The sequence below is a fragment of the Heloderma suspectum genome, chromosome 1, assembly GCF_057233095.1.
Source record: "Heloderma suspectum isolate Gila_16-S chromosome 1, 16-S_ref, whole genome shotgun sequence".
In the NCBI taxonomy this organism is placed as follows: Eukaryota; Metazoa; Chordata; class Lepidosauria; order Squamata; family Helodermatidae; genus Heloderma; species Heloderma suspectum.
The window spans coordinates 153,908,964-153,928,707 of NC_139458.1; the positions used below are offsets into that span (position 1 = coordinate 153,908,964).

The 19,744-nt window shown below is 41.9% G+C and overlaps 1 protein-coding gene across 4 annotated transcripts in view; it reads left to right on the top strand.

Moving 5' to 3' along the window:
* The window catches only part of SEC22A (SEC22 homolog A, vesicle trafficking protein), a 34,585-nt gene extending 19,132 nt beyond the window's left edge, over positions 1–15,453 (top strand). For 2 of the 4 annotated variants that reach the window (XM_084807420.1, XM_084807413.1), the window contains 5 exons: positions 97–260; positions 2,554–2,748; positions 5,508–5,626; positions 11,574–11,639; positions 13,305–15,453. In XM_084807420.1, the coding sequence (XP_084663546.1) occupies positions 97–260; positions 2,554–2,748; positions 5,508–5,626; positions 11,574–11,639; positions 13,305–13,505 (745 nt within the window). In that variant the 3' untranslated portion in view covers positions 13,506–15,453. The remainder of the gene's footprint in view (positions 1–96; positions 261–2,553; positions 2,749–5,507; positions 5,627–11,573; positions 11,640–13,304) is intronic. The other 2 variants (XM_084807433.1, XM_084807425.1) reach the window with 2 other exon arrangements.
* Positions 15,454–19,744: the final 4,291 nt, after the last annotated feature.

A 19,744-nucleotide genomic window follows, 5' to 3' on the forward strand; every position in this document is an offset into this window, starting at 1 on the left:
CATTATATCATTTTTCTTGTTGTTATAGAGCCACTTTAAGACAAGCTGTGTATGCATGATTTAATTTTGAAAAGTGAAACTTTTTTTTTAATATAGTTTTATTAGTTCCCTGGGAGTGAGTTACATGATGCTCTGCACTGAAAATTATCCCAGTGTCCTGGCTTTCTGCTTCCTGGATGAGCTTCAAAAGGAGTTCATCTCCACATACAACATGATGAAGATAAATACAGTGGTTAGACCTTACTGTTTCATTGAGTTTGGTAAGGGATCCACCACGTCCTTCAATACCTGGTCTTATTTTAGATTTTAAATGTATAATGCATCTTTCCACTTCAAAGTGGTTCACAAAGAGTAAGTGTTCTGTATTTTGTATTCCTTTTATTAATTAGCTAAACCAGTTATTGCTATTAAAATGTAAACACAGACCCATACTGTGACATAAGTTTAAATACAGTATCGTGCTAGCAGACCTCTGCTCATGCGATGGGACTTCCCCTTGCTTTCCTGCCCTCCTGGGCACCTTCCAGGTCTACTTCAGAGGTTTCCTCAGTGCTCCAGAGCAGATTGGGGAGGTGCACGGGGGAGGGGGGGGAGTTGTTACATGGGAGAGAGGAAAACTGCTCTGCCGGTGGTTTCTGTTCCATTGGCAGACTCTGGTCATGGTTGAATACAACCCATAGATCCCCCCTCCTCCCAAAGCCTGACAAAATAAGAAACCTTCGTCCTGCTTCATAAAACTTTGGAGAGGTATATTTAGGCAGGTCTTCTTAGAGATGTTTGAGAGATGTGGTGCTACTACCAACAAGGATCTGTTCTGTGGATCTACAGAGTGAACTTCCAGTGGGGATGAAATCTGGAGCAGCACATTTCCTGCACTAAGAGAAGCAGACAGATCATATGGGAAAAGGTGCCTAAGACTTAATGGGCCCAGGACTTTTAGGTTATTTCCCCCCCCCCCTTATTCTGTAGTAGACAACACACTAGTGGCTGTTGCACTGGGATCTGTAGAAACATACATGAATTCATTAAATATTACAGAGAAAGTGAAATTCTAATCACATATTTAGCAAGTTCAGTCTCTTCTGTCTTTTTTTCCTCTCTCTTTTTCAGTATCCTGTCATGGAACATAATTTGTCTCAGGGGATCTGCTGCTTCTCATTGTCCCGTTTAAGAAACCAAACCTATATTTGCATGGTTTGGGTTATGCTAGGGTATCCAGGCTGCTTTATGGCTTGATTTTCATCAGTTTTCTAGTTGCCATCTCACTTTAAAAAAATCTTGTCGCAATAACACATTTGGGAATAGTATTTGCTGTTTCTATTATATATATAAGCCTCTCTTGTATTTTGTTACTTTTTTGCCATGGAAACTATTAGGGATAACTTAATGAATGTGAACAATTATACAATGGAACAGAAAGTGCATGGTGTAAATCTTTTGATAAATATATTGAAGAAAATAAAAAAGTACACACTTTTGCCATTGTGGGGAGAACAAGAAATGTGGGCAGGCAAAAGGGACAAAGATATGAAAGGCTACATGGCTTTGTTCCAGGCATTTCTGTTAATGCACATTCTTGTAGCATAATGTGCTCCTCCTCAAACAGGTACGGGTTTCAGTTTTGTAAGAACCTCCCCTATACCAGTGTCCAGACAGTGTCATTCTAGATTACATTTATGAAAAGTGCATTTCAGTGGTTTCTCACTGGCTCTGACATACATAAGCTGCTACTGTATAATGGGACCTATCAGAAAATATGTCACACTTCAGATGGGAGGAGGATGTGGCAAAGTTGTGGCAAGAGGGATTAGGTTGCAATCTGAAGCCTAATTACTAGGGCATATCTTTCAAAACTGTAATAAAATATTAAAAGGGGCAATGTGTGACAGTGGGATGGTGATGGGTGGCATAAAAAAGAACTTGAAAAATGTGATACTTTATGGACAGTCCCACAGAAACTGCAGGAGAAAGAGGTTTGAGGGAGTAAGAGTTTAGGAATCTCGAAAAATTTAGCATGGAATTCCAGATGCACTGGATAAGTAGAAAGGAAAAAGCCTTGGGAGCCCACAATTCAGTCCCATATTTTGCTAAGGTATAGGTGGTGATGCTATATGCTTTTACTTTATTTGGGAAAGAAGTTCATCATTATGGATGTTGTTCTTACATGTGCTAAAGTACATTTAAGAAAACAGGCTTGTGTTTAGAACAAGCCCTTATTTTTTCTAAAAACATCTTCTGCATTGCAAGAAAAGCTAAACAAAATGCAGTTCATTAATTACATTAGCTGTATTTTCAGACTTGCCAGTGTGTGAGACATTAGTCTATTCATAATTAGATTTCTAGCGTTTAATTTTTTGGTACTGCAAAATTAATTAGCCCATGATATATTAGTTATAAAGCAACAACAGTATTAAAACCTACCACAATGGATATAGGAGTTTCAAATAATGAATTTAAATGCGTGTATCCAAGATGTATATTGCTCATAAAGCCATGGGGTTTCAAATGATTTTATTCATAAAGTCTAAGCGGGTTTGTTTTAATTTAATACAGATAATTTCATTCAGAGGACCAAGCAGAGATATAATAACCCACGGTCTCTGTCAACAAAAATAAACCTTGCTGACATGCAGACAGAAATCAGGCTGAGACCACCTTATCAAATTTCTTTGTCTGAATTGGGTTCAGCCAATGGATATCTGCATAAATCTCTTCCAGAATACAAAGGTACTGGGAAAATATCTACAGGTGAGTTTTTTGTCTTAAGTATAATGATCGTTTGTAAGGTCCAGAAATTGTGTCATTTTGCTTGCATTCTTCTGGCAAATCTTGGGGGCCAAACTAGACTTGAAATGTCGTTTGGCCACATCGTTTGGCCCCAAGTGCCTGACTTTTTTAGTTAATAAACAGCTGGCATGGAGGGGTGGTGGTAAGACAGATTGGGACTGTGGGCTGGGTGGAGGGGGGCTTTGACCCTTCGCTCCCGCCATGATCCCAGTCAGAATTCCCCCTGCTTCCTAGTCTGCTGTTCACAATGGAAGGAAGACTCCCATTAGCGCTAATAGGAGCTTTCTTCCCATCGCAAATTCCCTTCCCGGATGTGGGAGGAATTGGGACCACCTTCCCCACATGGTATGGTTCTGATTTGGCTGCCCACCCATAAGCATCAGCTATGAAAGGCCAAACAATATGAATGATGTTCATGTCTAGGTTTGCCCTAAGGTTTTGCCCAATCTGAGGTTTTCCTAAGTGCTTTGATGAAATAATAGTATTCCACTTTTGGTGTAATCAACAAAGTTCTTAACTTGAATATGTGAACATAAGCACACACACAAAATTGCAAAATGTTATTGCTGTCTAGAGAATATGGTGCCGGATTTTCACCATTAATGTACGAAGGAAGCAACAAAGAACTAAGTGAGTTCTGATTAAAATTGGTGTCCTTTTAAAAAACCTACCCTATTCTTTTGATTCTGTCATTTGGTTTAGAACAGAAATACACTTAAAATGGAAAGCTATATTTTCAAAAAATGATTCCCCCACCCCCCAGCAGCTAATTTCTAATTACATGTTAGTGCACACAAATTAATTCTAGGAAAAAAATCAAGTGAGTTCCTTATAAAGTTTGGAAACAGTGGTGCTCAAGACAATATAGTTCCCTTCTTCTGGAGAAAATCCCTTTGTTGCTCCTGAGCTTTCTTTGACTTTATGAACTGCTTTGGAGAGCCTTTTTCTGCTGCAGCTGTTCAATGCAAAGAACGTAGAATGACACCCCTCTCTATATTAATGTTCCGGCTCATTAACTTCATTGTTGGCACCTTTACACTTCACTGATTTAAACAGAATGATTTAAATATGGTTCGGCAACCTTATTGTCACTCTCTCTATGTTGCCTAGACTACTGTGGATTTTGCCTTGTTTTTTCATATTCAGTTTCTGTCTCTTGTTGTGGAATAGCACAGTAACGGCTTGTACACACATTCACTATGAATTGGCAGTCATTTGTGTGTACTGTTGACTCTTCAGTAGCGCAGATGAATGCCTCCAAAAATGCTTACTTTCAGCCCCACACCAACTATATTTTTTCGTCTTTACTGTTGGTATGGTTTTTAAGAGAACTGTGCATTAGGGCCATTTGGAGATTAAAAGGTAAAGCAAATGCCAGCTGTAGTTTCAGAAGTTATCATATGTCTGGTAGCCTACCTCTGGTTCTACTTCACAATGCCCTCTTTAGCAAATAGACTAAATCATATGTACATTTATTGACTGATTGATTGATTGAGGGTGCAATCCTATGGGGGTAATCAGCCGCCTCCAAACTCGGAGGCAGCTGACTATCCAGTGCAGGGCAGGCAGAGCATGGAGGGGTTCCTCTCCTCTGTGCTCTGGCTGCCCTGCATTTGCAGCTAGATGGCCAATTTTGGCTGTCTAGCCAGGGTGTGGGAGGGGGTGGAGAGAGGCCAGATGGCGCATAGGAAGCGTCAGAATGGTGCTTCCACAGTCCCTTCCCTGCCCCTGGGAATGCCCCCTATTTGGCAGCTCCGTGCTGCTCTTATGACCACAGAGCTGGAGACGAAGCACGCTGCCTACGAGGGGGAGGGGGCAGGGAGTCAAGTTTCTGGGAACCAAAAAATCCTATGGCCATCTAGATGCTGTCTAGCAGCCATAGGATTGCGGCCAATAGTTGATTACGGGGCCAGAAGTACCAGAGGTATATAAAATAACATACAAAGTTCATGGAAGAAATGAAATCAGCAGTAGATTTTTAACAGATGGAAACACCCCATTCATCACCTTTTGGGATATTAATGATGGGTGCGTTGTTAAATTTGGAATGAATTTTTTTTTAATGTTCAATATTGTTGGCAATAATTAAAAATATACATAGGATCAGGCTTTGTAATCCTCTGCACCCTTACTTGAAAGTAAGTAACATTGAACTGTCCTTCACATTTAACGTTGGCTTTAAATCAGTCTTCTGAGCGGAAGTGTATGCTTTAGTAAAGAAAAGAGAACATAGAAAGCACTATTTCAAGGGTGTGATTTACTACCCAGTGGCTAATTGTGGACTAATTTTACCAACTACTTTGGTATTAGTTCTATATTCCAGCAGTTCAAGCCCAGTCCTGAAAGAGCTTGGGTGCATAAGCCCAAAATTAATCCTTAGTCAGGCCTCATAGAGCTTCAGTTTTAGCTCAAGCAAAATATATTTTGCTGTTATGTTATGAAAAGTTGTGCTGTATTCTTAAGTTGCAGTTGTATATGTTATACATAATCAATAAAGCAACCCAGCAAGCGATACTATTCATTTCAAAGGAAATAGAAAGGGAGTTGCACAATAGCCGTGGTTGGTGGATCACACCCTCTGTTAAGCTTACATGGCCTCATTTAAGTTACATGATCTTGAGCAGGAGAAAGACACTGAAAAGTAGCATTAACATTTTTTGCCCAAACGTTAAGGAAAATTCTTTAAATATTTATAGTGTTTTCTTCTCTCTGCCTTCCAGCCCCTCACCAGCGACTGGAACCTGTGACACTGTCGGGGATTGTTTCCTTTGTACTCAGCCTTTTATGTGGTGCTTTGAATTTAATTCGTGGTTTTCATGCTATAGAGAGTCTTGTGCAGGTACTGTAGCCATGTTGATTACTTTGTACCAGGAAAAAACTACAACAATCTATGAAGAATTATCTGTAATTTTCTATTTTAAATGTTCTTGCAATGAGTAGCAGAGTAAAATCATTCTTTGAATACTATATGGGTAAGGAGAACGTTGTTTCTTAGCACAGTGCGGGGGTTGGCAGCTGTGGTCTGTAGGCTGAGTTTGGCCTCCTGAGCGGTGTCCAAGGTTGGATGGAGCAAGAGAGCTTTCTGTTGCTGACATATTTCAGACCTCTCTCTCTCTCTCTCTCTCTGGCTTTCTTTATAGGAAAGCTGAACCAAAACAGAAATCCATAATGGGATGTGTGAGGTGTTTTTGTGAAATTAAACTTTTTCTCTCAGAGCTGTTCTAGTTGTTAAACTTTCCATGGGACCTGGGATCCCCTTCATTCCCCCCCTCCCAACCCTATTAGGGCCATTAAGTTGCAAGTTTCACTGCTTGGCATTCATTGCTGGGTATGGGAAGGGAACTGGTATCCCTCTGGTGTGTTTCTCACCTCCCAAACCCTCTTGAGGCCATTATGTTGTGAGTTTCCTTGCCTGTAATGTGCGTCAGCAGCATTTGTTGCTGGGTATAGGGAAATTTGCAATTTGGCGGTCCGGACTCATGTTGCAAGTTGTTCTAAATGCTGTATTATCTAGGGATGGGAATGCTGAATCCCCATTGTGAAAGTAATGTCTAGACCAGGGGTGGGTGAGAAATTTGCTCTGTTGAGGGCTGTTACAGATTCATGCAATTCACACCTTGTGGTCCTGAACACAGTTCACAGTTGGAAATTTATACATTGATGAGCTTGAGGTGTGTTATGCAAAAATGAAGTAGTATTCAACATGCACACACATTTGAAAATGCGCTAATAAAAATGCATACATTTCTAAAATGGGCACAAACATGCTTCAATGGGTGTATATGTAAAAAAAATGCACACAAAATATGTACATATATGTGCGGGGGGGGGGGATTCCCACGGCACCGAGATGGAATGGCCTTGGTGGCAGAGAAACAACCTTGACAAGATTAAGTTTGTCAGATTTGTCCATCCCTTGTCTAAATGAGCTCTAAGACTCTTGCATTAAGACAAATCTGTCTTTAGAGCAGCCTTCCCCAACATGGTGCCCTCCAGATGTTTTGGACTTCATCTCCCAGCATTCCTGACCATTGGTCATGCTTGCTGGAGCTGGTGGGAGTTGTAGTCCAAAACATCTGGAGGGCACCAGGTTGGGGAAGAAGGCTGCTTTAGAGTCATCTCTGTCAACCAGTCTCTTTAGAGTGTAGGCTGCTGCTGCATGGCCTTTCTGTATGGACAGGATCAGGAAAAACTAATGGAGAAAATTTTGGGAATCTCTGAGTTGCTAAGCTTGTATTCCAAGCCAAGGAACTACAAAACATCTGATATACCTAATTAAAACAGGTATCTCCTGATTTTATGCCATAGGGAAGAGGTTTAAGAGGGCTGTGCTGCAAATTGGAAGATAGGCATTCCAGTCCTATTTCAGATGAATTGCATCATTTTTTCTTTTCAGCTCTGAACTTGGTCAAAATTAATGGTTTTCAGAGAAATTTAAAACCTACCTTTTTAATAGTCATTTTTGAAACTGAAGGATTGTTGTTGTTTGGTCGTTAAGTCGTGTCCGACTCTTCGTGACCCCATGGACCATAGAACGCCAGGCCTTCCTGTCCTCCGCTCTCTCTTGGAGTGTGCTCAAATTCATATTCATTGCATCGGTGATGCTATCTAGCCATCTCATCCTCTGCCGTCCCCTTCTCCTTTTGCCTTCAATCTTTCCCAGCATCAGGATCTTTTCCAGTGACTTTTCTCTTTGCATTAGGTGGCCAAAATATTTGAGCTTCAGCTTCAGTAGCTGTCCTTCCTATGAGCAGTCAGGGTTGATTTCCTTTAGGATTGACCGATTTGACCTCCTTGCAGTCCAGGGGACTCGTAAAGGTCTTCTCTAGCACCACAGCTCGAAGGCATCAATTCTTCGGCGCTCAGCCTTCCCTATAGTCCAGCTCTCGCAGCCATACGTTGCTACTGGGAAAACCATAGCTTTGATTATATGAACCTTTGTCGGCAAGGTGATGTCTCTGCTTCTGACTATGCTGTCTAGGTTTGCCATAGCTTTCCTCCCAAGGAGGAAGCGTCTTTTAATTTCATGGCTACAGTCACCGTCTGCGGTGATCTTGGAGCCCAAGAAAATAAAATCTGTCACTGCTTCCATTTCTTCCCCTTCTGTATGCCAGGAAGTGATGGGGCCAGATGCCTTGATCTTTGTTTTTTTAATGTTGAGTTTCAAACCAGCTTTTGCGCTCTCCACTTTCACCCTCAACAAGAGACTCTTTAGATCCTCTTTGCTTTCTGCCATTAGGGTGGTATCGTCTGCATATCTGAGGTTGTTGATAATTCTCCCAGCAATCTTAATTCCGACCTGTGATTCCTCCAACCCGGCGTTTCTCATGATGTACTCTGCATATAAGTTAAATAAGCAGGGTGACAATATGCAGCCTTGTCGTACTCCTTTCCCAGTTTTGAACCAATCGGCTGTTCCATGTCCGGTTCTTACTGTTGCTTCTTGACCCTCGTACAGGTTTCTCAGGAGACAGGTAAGGTGGTCTGGTACTCCCATCACTTTAAGAATTTGCCAGAGTTTGTTGTGACCCACACAATCAAAGGCTTTAGCGTAGTCAGTGAAGCAGAAGTAGACGTTTTTTCTGGAATTCTCTTGCTTTCTCCATGATCCAGCGAATGTTGGCAATTTGATCTCTAGTTCCTCTGCCTCTCCGAAACCCAGCTTGTACTTCCTGTAGTTCTCGGTTCACATGTTGCTGAAGCCTAGCTTGTAGGATTTTGAGCATCACCTTGCTGGCATGTGAAATGAGTGCAGCTGTACGGTAGTTTGAACACTCTTTGGCATTGCCCTTCTTTGGAATTGGAATGTAAACTGACCCTTTTCCAGTCTTGTGGCCACTGTTGAGTGTTCCAAATTTGCTGGCATATTGAGTGAAGCACTTTAACAGCATCATCTTTTAGGATCTTAAATAGCTCAGATGGAATACTATCATCTCTGCTAGCTTTGTTGTTAATAATGCTTCCTAAGGCCCACTTGACTTCACTCTTGAGGATGATTGGCTCAAGTTCAGTGACTGCACTATCATGGCTATCAGGGACATTCAGATCTTTCCTGTATAGTTCTTCTGTGTATTCTTGCCACCTCTTCTTAATCTCATCTGCTTCTGTTAGGTCCCTGCCTTCTTTGTCCTTTATCATGCCCGTCTTTGCACAAAATGTTCCCTTGAGATCTCCGATTTTCTTGAAAAGATCTCTAGTCTTTCCCATTCTATTGTTTTCCTCGATTTCTTTGCATTGTTCATATAAGAAGGCCTTCTTGTCTCTCCTTGCTATTCTCTGGAACTCTGCATTCAGTTGGATATATCTTCCCCTTTCTCCCTTGCTTTTCGCTTCCCTTCTTTCCTCAGCTACTTGTAATGCCTCATCAGACAGCCACTTTGCTTTCTTGCATTTCTTTTTCTTGGGGATGGATTGAGTTGCTGCCTCCTGAACAATGTTACGGACCTCCGTCCATAGTTCCTCAGGCACTCTGTCTATCAGGTCTAATCCCTGAAATCTATTCATCACCTCCACTTTATATTCATCAGGGATATGATTTAGGTCATACCTGAATGGTTTAGTGGTTTTCCCTACGTTCTTCAATTTAAGCAGAAATTTTGCAACAAGAAGCTCATGATCTGAGCCACAGTCAGCTCCAGGTCTTGTTTTTACTGACTGTATAGAGCTTCTCCATCTTTGGCTGCAAAGGACATAATCAATCTGATTTCAATATTGACCATCTGGTGATGTCCGTGTGTACAGTCGCCTCTTGTGCTGTTGGAAAAGAGTGTTTGCTATGATCAGCGTGTTCTCTTGGCAAAACTCTCTTAGCCTTTGTCCTGCTTCATTTTGTACACCAAGGCCATGCTTGCCTGTTACCCGACCAAATATATATATGTGAACATTTCAACAACCCATGTAAATGTTGTACATACTGTGCTTTTAACAACAGAGATGTCCTCCTTGCCTCCATGATCCCCCTTGATAAACATTCCACTGAGAATATAACACTAAACCTATATTGTATAAGTTATTGAATATGTACTCTATAATTGTCAGTGGATTACAGTTAGAATTTACCTTCCCCATTACTATTGAAGAATTTTCTGCTCAGAACATAATTCCGCTCCTCTCCCCCATTGCTCTTCCTTTTGAAAGCTGTCTTCAAAAACCTTTACTCTCTCTTGCTTTCTCATATGGAGGAGCTACTTCTGTTAGGAAATAATGGGCTACCTGTGTGTAAACAATTACATACAAATGGTTTTTGCAGTGTGTACCCATGATACCCATGTGCTGGGAATCCAGAAATGTTGTGTGTGAATCCGAAATTCATCACAGGGAGGGACTGGAACCCAGATCTTCCAGGTCCAAGGCTCCTACTCATAGAGTTGTTAGGTCAGGTGGAGGCAACCTGGTGCCCTCCAGATGTTTTAGATTATAACTCCCATAAGCCCCAGACAGCATGGCCAATAGTCAGGGATTTTAGGAGTTTTAATATCCAAAACATTTGGAGGGCACCCGGTTGCCTACCTCTGTGTTAGATATTCCAACTTGGAGAAAATTATCATTGTGCTTTGCTCTCCATTAAAAAGAACTCCTGTTGCCATCTGGTGGCTGATAAGTACTGTCTTGTGTCTTTTCTTTGTTTTCCCTTTACCTTAAAATATTACTTTGTAGGAGCACAGCACCATCTAGTGGATGTGCTGTATTTTTTTCACAGTTGTTGGTGAACAAAACAACTGTGTGTAAGGGACAGACTAGATGTGATGGCTGGAGATCAGTCTCTTTAAATGCTTATCTGCAGCAGTTACTTAAAACAGGAATTGTAGGTGTGTCCAGTTTTAGGAGCTAAGGGGCAAGTTTGGGAAAGGTGGTCCCCCCCCCCCCCAACACACACACACACACACACCGAAGTCCGACTGAAGCTTACTTCTTCAGAATCAATAATGTTTGATTCTGCTCTAGCCAATTTGATTCTTTTCTAGCTAGGAGAAAATCAAGGCTGGGTGACAGACTGCAGGGAGGTAAACAATGGACAGAAGGAGGGTTTGGTACCTCTCAGCCAAGTGACTCTTTTGCTCTTTGGGGGTTTCTGGAGATCTGCATTTATAGAGATGGGTCTGCCATGTCTATTTTGTACATAAGGGTACCTCTCACATAGTGCAAAATTTGGTCCAGCAGGAAAACCCCAAGGGCCAATTTCAGTAAATGCAAAATAGCATATTGGCGTCACTTGATTTTTGCTAAACGAACATAGATATATTGTAACTATTTGCCTGAAAATTTTTGTCCATGTAATACTGTTGCATTTGCTTTACTGCCTTTTACATAGCATGACATCAGTGGTGGCAGCTTGACTGATGTTGGCACCACTTCAGGTACTAACTCTAGATGCCCTAGTCCAGTTCTATTTATGTCAGAGTGTGAATAGGAGATAGGTATGCAAGTACAGATCCCTTGGGAAGTGGTTCTATGTAGATGGATGTCATCCAATTTATGCTTGCAGTTCCTGATCCAGAGAGGAGATCAGTGTGTGGCTATTTCTTTCTCGGGAGCAAAGTGTTGATATTTTAAGAGATGTCAATCTCAACACAGGAAAGGCAGGATAGATTTGTGGAAGAGAGGTTCCTAAGTTTTGTTGGAACTGATCTTAGTTAAAACCTGAGCAAGACACTTTGGGGACTTCATAGCCTCTAGAAATCACTCTACACAATATTTCAGTTAGCTGCATAAATTATGTAAGAGTATGTTTGCATAATGTGGAATGTACTCATCTGAGAATGCATATTTTGTACATATTTTTTCAGAACGAGGGAGAGGACTTTAGTTACGTTATTGCCTTTTTCCTTGGCACAGCAGCCTGTTTGTACCAGGTAGGCTATGTCTCTTACATGTTTGGATGATCTTCAGAAGTCTGCATTGATGCACAACTAAGGTTATATTTTGTCAAACCTTGCAAGTCCAAGATGAAATGACTGAAAATATATTTATTTCGCTGTTTCCTTCTGAATTGTGGTAACAGTGGTTGAACTGTACTCAGTGGCTGTTGCCTGGCCAATCTTGAAATTCCCATTGAGTGCTACAAGCTACAAAGAAGGTGGCTTGTGGATTGCAACAGTAGTGCATTATTTCACCAATTATGGATACATTTTGCTCTGAACCTAGAACAGTCTTCTTCAAATATGGGCATTGTATCACACTGTGCTGCTGCTGTGTCTGTAAACCTCAGTGCACAAGCTGCTGGCAGTTATTGTGCTTGGTAAATAATAGATTTGTCTTTGGCCACAATCTAATGCAGACTTACGCAGGCTTGGACTCATTGATTTCAATGGTTGTCAGTATGCTCAAGTCTTGGATTATGACCATTATTTCCAGATGACTGACTAGTGGAAAATACAGCTTTGTTTGCTGTATTTAAAGCAAAGGTTGTTATTCAAAACCATGCCTTGTTAACATATTTGCTGTATTTCGGGAGCAATCCTATGGCCACTAGACAGTGGCTAGATGGCCATGGAATATGCTGTTATCCAGGAACCAACCTCCCCCCAGTTCCTCGGAGGCAGCGCAGAACAGCCCCGTCCTCCGCGCTCGCAAGAGGAGCGTGGAGCGGCTGGAAAGGGGCATGGCTGGGGGCGTTCCGGGGTGGGGAGAGCATAGCTGTTTGTACGACACATCCATTTTTTTGTACAGCAGCCTCCCCACCACTGCTCCGTGCTCCTGCAGCTAGACAGCCGCAATCGGCTGTCTAGCAGAAAAAGCAGGGCAGGAGGAGTGCAGAGGGAACGATTCCCTCCGTGCTTCTCCTGCCTTGCTTTGGATAGGCGGTCACCTCCGAGTTTGGAGGCAGCTGCCTATCTCGATAGGATTGTGCCCTAAGTGTGTTAACTTTTCTGAGGGAAGCGTATTGTGAATAGGCATTTCAGCTGTTACACTTGTGTTTTTGTGTCTTATCGATGGGGAGATTTGCTGCTTGAAGTAAAATTAATCTAAATAGCTGTTGCAGTGTGTGATACAGATGACTTTCTGTTGCTGTCTCCCAAAGTAATCACCTTGGGGTGCTGAAGTGGATGTTTTACATTCTCAGAATAACTCACATACTACTGTAGAACCTGTTGCTATTTTACCTTAAGTTTAATTGTGCATGATGTTTTTGTAGAGTTGTAACAGTAAAAATAACATTTCAGTTATTTGGTCCAATCCACACCATGAAACTCCCCTAAACTTGCAGTCTAGAACATCCAGATTCAAGTGTGCTACAAGGAAAGAACAGTAAAGCAAATCTATATGGTTTCACAGTCCTAAATGAGTGACAAATTTATCTTCAAAACTTGGTCTATTTCAGAAATTGATCATAGTCTTAAGAAAGCAAATGGAACCATCTTTTAAAAGAATATCAACAGTTTCTGGCCTTGTGGGAATTATTATTTACATATAGAATGCAGGATTCTGCCCCTTTGCTTTTTGTACGTTCTTGCTACAGAAATCTGAGGAGGCCCCAGGAATTACACATAACCCTAATGACATTTTTTCCTTTGCAGTGCTATCTGTTTGTATATTGCACGGGCTGGCGGAACATCAAATCCTTCCTAACGTTTGGCTTAATCTGCCTATGCAACATGTATCTCTATGAACTACGCAACCTCTGGCAGATCTTTTTTCATGTGACTGTGGGCGCTTTTTCAACGTTACAAATCCGGCTGAGGCAGCCACAAGGGAAGTCCCCTGATTACAATGTGTGATGGTTGTCCTCTGATAGTCTCAAGGCAAACGTGACCCAAGCAGTATTCCTCTCAGGAATGGAAAGCTTTTCTGCAGGAGAGAAGCTCCCCATACTCTAAAGCATTAATGACTTCATAGTAGAATTCTTTCTTGAAGGAGAGCTTAACAAGGATTGGGAACTAATTGGGGTAGAAATGGAGCCTCCATGCTTGAGAATGTGCCCCAAGGACAATTGAGAAGTTTGGAGTGCAGCATGAAAAACTCCACACTCAGAACTATGAAAATAGCAAGGATCTGTATTGGAGGGCTGCATATCAAATGATTTCTCCAGTCCCAAACCAGTTTTGCCTTTGTGAGGCAGTAGAAAAGGCTGAAATAAAAGGATGGCATTGCATATCAACCAACTGTTCAGTATGAATGAATTCCTAAATGCCAGATTATAGGATTGCACATAAATTTAATGGTGTGTGTCTGCATTTTCCTTAATTAAAATCTAACCCGGAAACCATCTCTTCATGAGGATTAGATCTTGGGCCCCAAAGGCCTACTATCTAGTGCTGAGTTAATTATGAACTGCTTTACTTCTCCCCCCTTTCTCAGTGTAATTTGCTTTGAAAGAGATGTAGAAACTTACCCCGCCCCCCCCGTTAAATAACAACATCACATTTTGTTTTGCATTCTTCCTTTGATCTAATGCTTGAAGGACCAGAAGACATTGACTGATGAGGGGGTAGGGAAAGAGAGAAATGTGAGGTGTTTGCTCTTATTTGTATGATATAATGTAATAGTAGAAGCCTGGCCTACTGCAGGCATCCGATGAGCCAGATTTAGGAAAGAGCTTAGTTTCTAGTAATTTCCATTTAATTGTTACAAACCCCATTTGGGAACACAGGGAACTAATGGCTTTTGAGCCCACTGCAATTATGATGCAGCTAGCGAAATATGTCGCATAACAAGCATGTCTCTTATGAAACACTAATAGGCTACATTTATTCATTTTTTTCTTCAAACAACTGACCTTTTTCAAATCCACATTCTGAACTCAAGCTTGTTCATCCAAAAGGTGGAATGAGCTTTAAAACGATGAATAGTATGGGTTGAATCTAGATTATGTTAGCCATGGTTTATTCCTGTTGAAATCAATGGGACAAGTTAGTCATGACTAACTTAAATCCCATTAATTTCAGTGGGACTGAAGTGGGACTTAGTCCAGCTCCAACTGTATATTTTATACACACATTGAGACTGCTTGGTTTGCTAAATGTTGCTCAATTCTTGGGAACAAATGCTTTTTCAGCAAAGGTAGTTGGAGAAGTTTCTTAACAAAAAGTGTTTTGGCTGTGTGACGATCCTAGTTGTTCAGGTCAGAGAGCCATTGTTGTTGCCAGCTGCAGACATCCTAAATTATAAGGCAGTCATGAAATAAGGCAACTTCTCTGCCAAGTTATGCGTTGGCCTGGTTCAACTAAATTGTGAAAGAGAGTAAGGTGGCAGTGGCTGCAGGGGAAGGGCAGAGAAAAAATAATGTTCAAGAAGAGGCTATTATATGTTAATCTTTGCACGAGCTAAACTGTACAATCCATTCCTGATGATAAGGCATAATGTTTGGCTTCCAAAAGGGATACTCTCCAAAGATGTGCATTAAAACATGGTTTGAAAACTTTCTGTGGAGATTCTGCTATGAAGAAAGTAGAGTAATAAAGCATTAGAAGCAGGAGAAGTAGGTTTAGGGAGCTGACCAAATTCAGTTTGCTTTATTATCTCCTTTGACTTGAATTGTAAGGTATCTACCACACAGTTCTGGTGACTGTACAGTATTTCACTGGAGAAAAATACTCTGGCTTCTTGGTTTTAGTAGCATGTGAAACAGCCTGGTATTTATACATCTTTTTCTACAGTGATGTTGCCAGTGGATTGTGATGTTTTTATTTTCCAGGACTATGCTAAACACGTAATGATTATATCCAGTTGGTGTACACTCAGCTCACTTCTCACATGAAGATTACGCTGTTCAGGAAATGTGCGAAGTAGCCCAAAAGTATTTGTTATAGTCCCAAATGATGACAGTGATATCAAAAATCTGTTCATGAATCATATGACAGGCATACTAAGGGTCTTAAAAATGGGTCCGGCAATGGCCCCATTCTAGTTCTTGTATTTCATGTTTTCTCGCTCTATATTATGATTCAACATATACATAAAAGAACACACACACCCCAAACATAGGTGAGAGCCAGTGTAGTTGCCATGGGAGGTAGGGGACTTGAGTTCAAGTCTCACATGTAAGCCCAATTTGTTGCAGAACTCAGAGTCAGAGAGACCACGGAGTGAAGGAAAAAGAGTTTTTCTTTATTAACGCGCGGGCTTAAGGCTGAAATCACTTTGGCTCTTTGGAAGTGATTTCAGCCTTAAGCCCGCGCATTAATAAAGAAAAACTCTTTTTCCTTCACTTCGTGGTCTCTCTGACTCTGAGTTCTGCAACAAATTGATGGCTTTGGACTTGTTTCCTGGTTGCAAAATGGCGATAATAATAATTTTTATTATTTGAATGAAATTGTAAAGCAGTTTGTACTGTAAAAGCGCTATACAAACAAATGCATAAGCAGTTATGATGAGTAATGCATGTATTTTTATGAAGAATACAGCACATGCGGTGGGCAACAAGATTTCTGAAATGATAGTCATTGCAACCAACATGGTTTTTGTGGATAAGTTACTGTTTCTTGCACAAGGAAGTCCTTAACTGTGGTCCCCTTTTGCTTTATCATGGCCTAGTGTTTCTGGTGTTTTCACACTTCTAGAATGGGACATTATGAAATATTCCTTCCACTAACCTGTAGCATACATCTGTTCATATCCAGTTACTTTTGTAAGAGTGGTATAAAAGTATTCAAGACACTTTCCAAACTGCTACTTTAATCACAAACAAGGGCTAGAGAAAGGCCATAGATCAGTGGTAGAGCACATGCTTTGTATGTAGAGCACATGCTTTGTATGCAGAAAGTCCCAAGTTCAGTCCCAAGTTCAGTCCAGGTAGTGGGGCTGGAAAGAATCCTGCCTGAAACCCTGGCGAGCCGCTGCCAGTCAGTGTCAACAATACTGGCCAAGATGGACCAATGGTCTGACTCGGTATAAGGCAGTTTCCTATGTTCATGTGACATTACTAGTGGATTCCCCCCCCCACTCCTTTGAACAGAAAAAGTGGATCCCTTTTCTCCATGCACCATTAAACTATTTCTGAAATAGTTTCCATTTCAACAGTAGCTTGCCATGTGATATTGGGGGGTGGATGGGAGGGTGCTGTCCAAATGACACAGCTCTGACTTTGTCATACCTTTGCCAGGACCCTGATCCAGCCAACAAGTAATTACATTTTCTCTTGGACTTCGTAGATGTGATTGGAAATGCCTGATATAAAAATGCTTACAGCTGTGACTAGTCGCTACAGTATTTCAGGCAGATTGTCAGAAGCGCCCTGGCGGCCTCGTTCAGTCTACTCCGATAGCTAACTCAAGACACAGACAAAAGGATTCTTTTCAAGACTTTAATCTTTTTACAACTTAATGACTCTTCCAGATGCTAATCACCAGTGACTAAGCAAGGAACAGCAGAGTAGCCTATGCTCCAGGTTAGGCAGTTAGTCCCCGTTTGAAGGAGAATCACGGGAAGACCCTGAACTTATGGGCTAGGGAGAGTTCCTCCCTCTTTTCCTTGGGTCCTCGGGACGCGACCGTTGCTTGCGCGCCAAACGAGCGGTACGCCTCCTTTCTGCGCCCTCCAGCTGTCGTCGCTCTTGACGTCGAGCGTCCAGCAAGCCCCCCTCCCACACTCTCTCGCTGCCAGGGTCACTATCTCAGGAATGCTGGCAGGAGGAATCTCTGCCAGCTGCTGTGCCTTTGAGAGATGAGTGCGCTCCTCTCCCACGGATTGCTGATCCTCCTCAGAATGAGAACTGCTCTGGGGTTCTATCGGCTCAGTTTCCATCCTGACACAGATAAGCCTTGGATGAAAAGTTGGACACATTTGTTTAAAGATAAACAAATAATGTGAGAAGGCAGTGTTATGTATGCATAAGGCCCATTAAGTCAACAGAATTAAAGTGTAAGTGATGGTACTCAATTGTAGCCTAACTTGGAAAAAAGTGTATTAAGATGTTGAGAGTTGATTCCTATCTGCTATAACTGAGATGAAGCCTCAGGCATGAATGCATAATATTGTGCGAAGTGAAAAGACCTACAGTTAGCAATCCATCTAATGCTGTCTTGTGTAACTACTGTAATTTTCAAGTGCAAGTGGTCTGTAATTTTGACTATTCCACATATAGCTGCCAGACAAGATTTTACGTTATGGCATTCACTCCGCCCATAAAGGCAGGTTGCTTACCTGTAACTGTAGTTCTTCGAGTGGTCATGTGTGCATTCACACAAATGGGCTCTGTGCCTGCGCGGAGCCTCATTCGGGAAAACTTCTATCTCTGAGGAACGTTTTTGGTGGGAACCCTCCCCCACCATCCCACTGTGCATGTCTGAGTGGGTTCCCACCTATCTCCTCAGTTCCTTGAGATGGCAGAAAATGAGTCTTGTATACAAGGGTCCCTCTTAACAACATCAAAAAGTATATTGTCACCGAAGTGAGGACAGTGGGTGGGTTGTGTGACTGGACAGATGACTACTCGAAGAACTACAGTTACAGGTAAGCAACCTGCCTTTCTTCATGGTCTCTGTGCATCACACATACGGGTGATTGACAAGCCAATTTACCGGAGGAGGGTAGGTGTCCTACTGTAACACAGACGAAAGAACTGCTCTCCTAAATGTGAAATCCAATCTTGCACTCACGTCTAACTTAACAATGCTTCACAAATGTCGAGGGGGTAGACCATGTTGCAGCCTTGCACAGGTCCTTTAAAGCCACCTCTCTCCCAAAAGCTGTTGATGTTGCAATAGCTCTGGTTGAATGAGCCCAGATTCAATTAGGAGGCTCTTGGCCAATGAGCTGGTAAGTCAATTTGATGGTCTGAACTATCCAGGCAGCCAACCTCTGAACTGATACAAGTAATCCCTTGTTCAGACCAGCATAGCATACAAATATTCTTTTCGATTTCCGAAACGATTCAGTCCTCACTTTGTAGAACGCCAAGGCATTTTGGACTTTGAGGTTGTGCAAACATCACGAAGAGTCGGACACGACTGAACAAACTTCTCTCCAAGTCTGAAGACAGTGATGGGAAAACAGCAGGGAGCACAATAGACTCATTGATGTGAAATTCCGAAACCACTTTAGGAAGAAATGTGAGGTCGGGGTGAAAGGCAGCCTTCTCTTTATGAAACACCATTTTCCAGGAGAGCAGACACATATCAATCATAGCCATAGGTTCAAAGGGTTTTGTCATCAAATGTTGCAGTACCAATGAAAGATTCCACTGTGGAGCCAGATCCTTCACTGGAGGAACCAAATTCTGTACCCCACATAGAAATCGCTTAGTGAGAGGGTGAGTGAAGACTGTATATCCCTGTATCTGTCCTCTCATAACTGACATAGCAGCAGTGTAAACTCTAATAGAAGAGAACGTAAGACCCTTCTCCAACAAATGTTGAAGAAAAGAGAGAACATCTGAAATTGATCTTAAGACAAAACCCTTTAGAAATGGCAAAACTCTCAAAACACCACCCATTTACTCTGGTACAACCTTCCGGTAGCTGGTTTCCTTGCAGCATCCAATACCTGTTGCACCTGTAACGACATGGAACTTCGAGCCTCTTCTATCTAATTCTCCATGCAGTCAGCTTCAGAGTGTCCAGGTCCAGGTCCCAGATCCATCCTCGATCCCATGAGATTAGTTTCTGCAGGAGCGGAAGATGAAGAAAATCTTTGGCCATGTTGGACAGAATCGTGAACCACAGTTGTCTTGGCCACTACAGCGCAATCAACATACAATTGGTCGTCTCCTCCTCCCTGATCTTCATGATCACTCTCAGTAGCAGAGGAAATGAAGGAAAGAGATAGAACAGTGTCCCACTCCATCAAAGGAGATAGATGTCTCCCAACGACAACCTACTGCTCTTCAACAAAACCGTTCACAAATTGCTTTTGACTGGTTTGCAAACAAGTCTACAGACGGCTGTCCCCATCTCCGAAATAGACAATGTAGGATGATTGGAGACATTTCCCATTCATGGGATGCTTGGTAGGTACGACTGAGGGAACCTGCCAGTGTGTTGTCTAGTCTGGTGATATGAATCGCTGTCAAGCAGATGCC